The sequence below is a fragment of the Barbus barbus genome (genome assembly GCF_936440315.1).
Source record: "Barbus barbus genome assembly, chromosome: 28".
Classification (NCBI taxonomy): domain Eukaryota; kingdom Metazoa; phylum Chordata; class Actinopteri; order Cypriniformes; family Cyprinidae; genus Barbus; species Barbus barbus.
The window spans coordinates 18,416,500-18,419,649 of record NC_136756.1 but is presented as its reverse complement, the minus strand read 5'-3'; the positions used below and the strand labels follow the sequence as shown (position 1 = coordinate 18,419,649).

Below are 3,150 nucleotides of genomic sequence, written 5' to 3'. Positions count from 1 at the left end.
TGATGACGTGTTGGTCATGACTGTTTCAGTAGTGACAATTCTATGGGATTAATACCCCAAGAAACAAAGATGTCACTGTACTGAAACTCCACTAAATGTTTCAGTAGTGACAATTTTAGATACTTTTGAACCTAGCTCAAAGATTCTAATCAGATTTTTCAAATTTTGTTAAATGGAACACATTTACCTCCGGATGATGGGACATACTCACACCTTGTAGCTATGAGAGAGGGGGACATATATTTTCTGATCATAAATTTAGAGCTGTAGTTAAAATAAGTCTCGGCCAATGGACTAAAACATACACTGTTTTGGTAGTGAAATATATAGGTTTAATATTTTTTAATATAATTTCCTTTAAGTAAAGAATCTCCAGTTCCATGTCCACTGCAGTTCAGATCTGTTGGATTCAGGCTTTATCTATAAATAAATGGAAACAACATCACTAAAATCGTGTATTTTGTATTTCTACAGGTTATTGCATCCTAAATATAGTCATGAATAATTATTTAGTAGGATAGAAACGTATTTAATATTTATCCATATAATTTATGGAAAATTATATTAGTAATCATACATTAATAATCAATTCATCGGCACATTCTGGCTGTGTTTTCAAAGTGAGAACCTATCCAGCTCATAGCCAGTGTAACTTCATGTTCTGCTCTGAATTAGAAGTAATAAATAGATTCTAATTACTCTCCAAACCATTCCTTAATCAATCTCTTACCCTTATTCTCCACCTCGAAGTCGTCTGGCAGCAGTTTGTCTTGCCGGTTGCCCAGAGTGAAGGCAAGCAGTGCCAGTAACGCTGCATCCAGGATGCTGATAATGCCTAGAATATAAGCCCAGCGAATGGTGCAGTTCCCCAGCGTGTACTTGTCCGTCCTCTCGCCACACATCCGCTTTACCTCCGCAGCATCCCAGCCGTCCGGATAAATCATACAACCCATCACCATCAACACAGCTACAACAGCAAGTGCAAAGATTTCATTTTTCGACTTCTCTCTCTTTATAGAATAATTACAATATCCATTTATTCAGGGTAGAGGCAATATTTAATTTTTCACGAATGAAAACGAGGTTATGAAGGATAGATGCACATTTAAAAATGTTTTTAAATTTGCTGACGCAACAAATGCACTACCAGTCAAAAGGTTTTGAACAGTAAGATTTTTAATATATTTTTTAAAGAATTATCTCTGCTCACTAAGCCTGCATTTATTTGATCCAAAATACAGCAAAAAAGCAGTAATATTGTGAAATATTTTTTTACTTTTTTAAAAAAATAACTGCTTTCTATTTGAATATATTTTAAAATATAATTTATTCCTGTGATAAAAGGGAATTTTCAGCATCATTACTCCAGTCTTCAGTGTCACATGATCCTTCAGAAATCATTCTAATTATGCTGATTTGATGAAATTATATATATAAAAAAAACCTTTTATTTAGCAAGGATGCTTTAAATTTGATCAAAAGTGATGATAAAGACATTTATAATTTTACAAAAATTACTATTTCAGATAAATGCTGTTCTTAACATTCTATTCATCAAACGAACCTGAAAAAAATCTACTTGGCTGTTTTCAACATAATAATAATAATAAATGTTTTTTTTTTTTTTTTTTGTAGCAGCAGCAGCAAATCAGAATATTAGAATGATTTCTGAAGGATCATGTGACACTGAAGGCTGGAGTAACCATGCTGAAATTTCAGCTGTGAAATCACAGGAATAAATTACATTTTAAAATATATTAAAATAGAAAACAGTTATTTTAAATAGTAAAAATATTTCAAAATTTTACTATTTTTGCTGTACTTTATATCAAATAAATGCAGGCTTGGTGAGCAGAAGAGACTTCTTAAAAACCTTACTGTTCAAAAACCTTTGTCTGGTATGGATGTCTTAAAATATGTCTCTCCAAATTATTCCCTGGTGCCAGAAAACTCAGAAAAACATGTTGTGAAATTAATCTAAAAGTTTAAATGGATTCAGTCCGAAAAAGGAAATTCTGTCATTGTTCTGTCCAAAGCTGAATGACTTTATTTCTGCAGAACCCAAAATAGTAAGTAAATCAATAAATGAATAAAGATTTTTCCCCTTTCCCTTTAAGACACTACATGTTATTGAATATATTTTGTCTCTCACAGCCTGCTGATCAATAGCAAGCAAACAAACAAACAAAAAAATGTCTAACCTTATTCGGGTCTCTACCCTTAATAAATATATTAATAAAATATTTCTTTTTTTAATGCTTTAATGTATTTATGCTTATTAGTAAGGCTAACTAAACACTTTGCCCACCTGAAGATGTTTGCATCCATGCGCATATCTTATACACACTTGCGGAGTTGCAGAAGAAGAAAAGACCCAAACACACAATGGTGCCTACGATAAGGAGCATTGAGGTGCCTACAAAAAACATAGCAGTCCTGAAAGCCCCAGAGGGGATCGAACCGAAATCAAACACACTTCCTTTGCAGACCAATTCGGAGGTGATGGGGTTGCCAATACAATAGTGAAAAAGCCCAAAGTATCCAGCCTGTGGCGTGTTAACACTGTCACCGATCCAGTAGGGCTGAATGAAGACCACCACCGTAATGATGGCGAAGAATATGGTGAAAACAGCCCACAGGACGCCGATGGCCCTGGCATTTCTCACATAATTGGTGTGGTAGATTTTGGCAGCCTCTTGGGCTGGAAGCATCTTCTCATTCGCCATTATTAGACTTTAATTTATCCAATGAGGTTAGAAGTCTGTGGATATCTTTCAAGAAAAAACCAGACCAGATGAAAAGCTAGTTCAGAATCCAATGCCACGGACAGCTCTTATTATTCTGCAGCCATTTAGTTCAAAGAAACAAATTAAATCAGCTTTTTTTCAAAGATGTCCAAAGGCTAGGATACAGTCACCAGTGGAATAGTGTCTGAAACAACGCTGTTGCCAACAAAGGTGTCAGGTTTTAAATTATTAATGGTAAATTAAGCTGAGGAATAAGGTGGCGACAATAACCTGTTCTCTTAGATGCTGTAATCAGATATGTTTGTTACTTCACAGTAAAAGAACAGTTACTGTGTTCTAAGACCAACTCTTTATCTTTCGTGAAAAGATGCATTATTATATAATTATATCCTGCCAAATCTAT

General features: G+C 34.3%; 1 protein-coding gene across 1 annotated transcript; it reads right to left on the bottom strand.

Annotated features, from left to right (window-relative positions):
• Positions 1 to 695: 695 nt before the first annotated feature.
• On the bottom strand, positions 696 to 2,726 carry LOC306848811 (LHFPL tetraspan subfamily member 5 protein-like; the record flags this gene model as incomplete). Its single annotated transcript, XM_079383571.1, has 2 exons — positions 696 to 967; positions 2,309 to 2,726. The coding sequence occupies 2 exons, from the start codon at positions 2,724 to 2,726 to the stop codon at positions 696 to 698; spliced, it is 690 nt and encodes a 229-aa protein (XP_079239697.1).
• Positions 2,727 to 3,150: the final 424 nt, after the last annotated feature.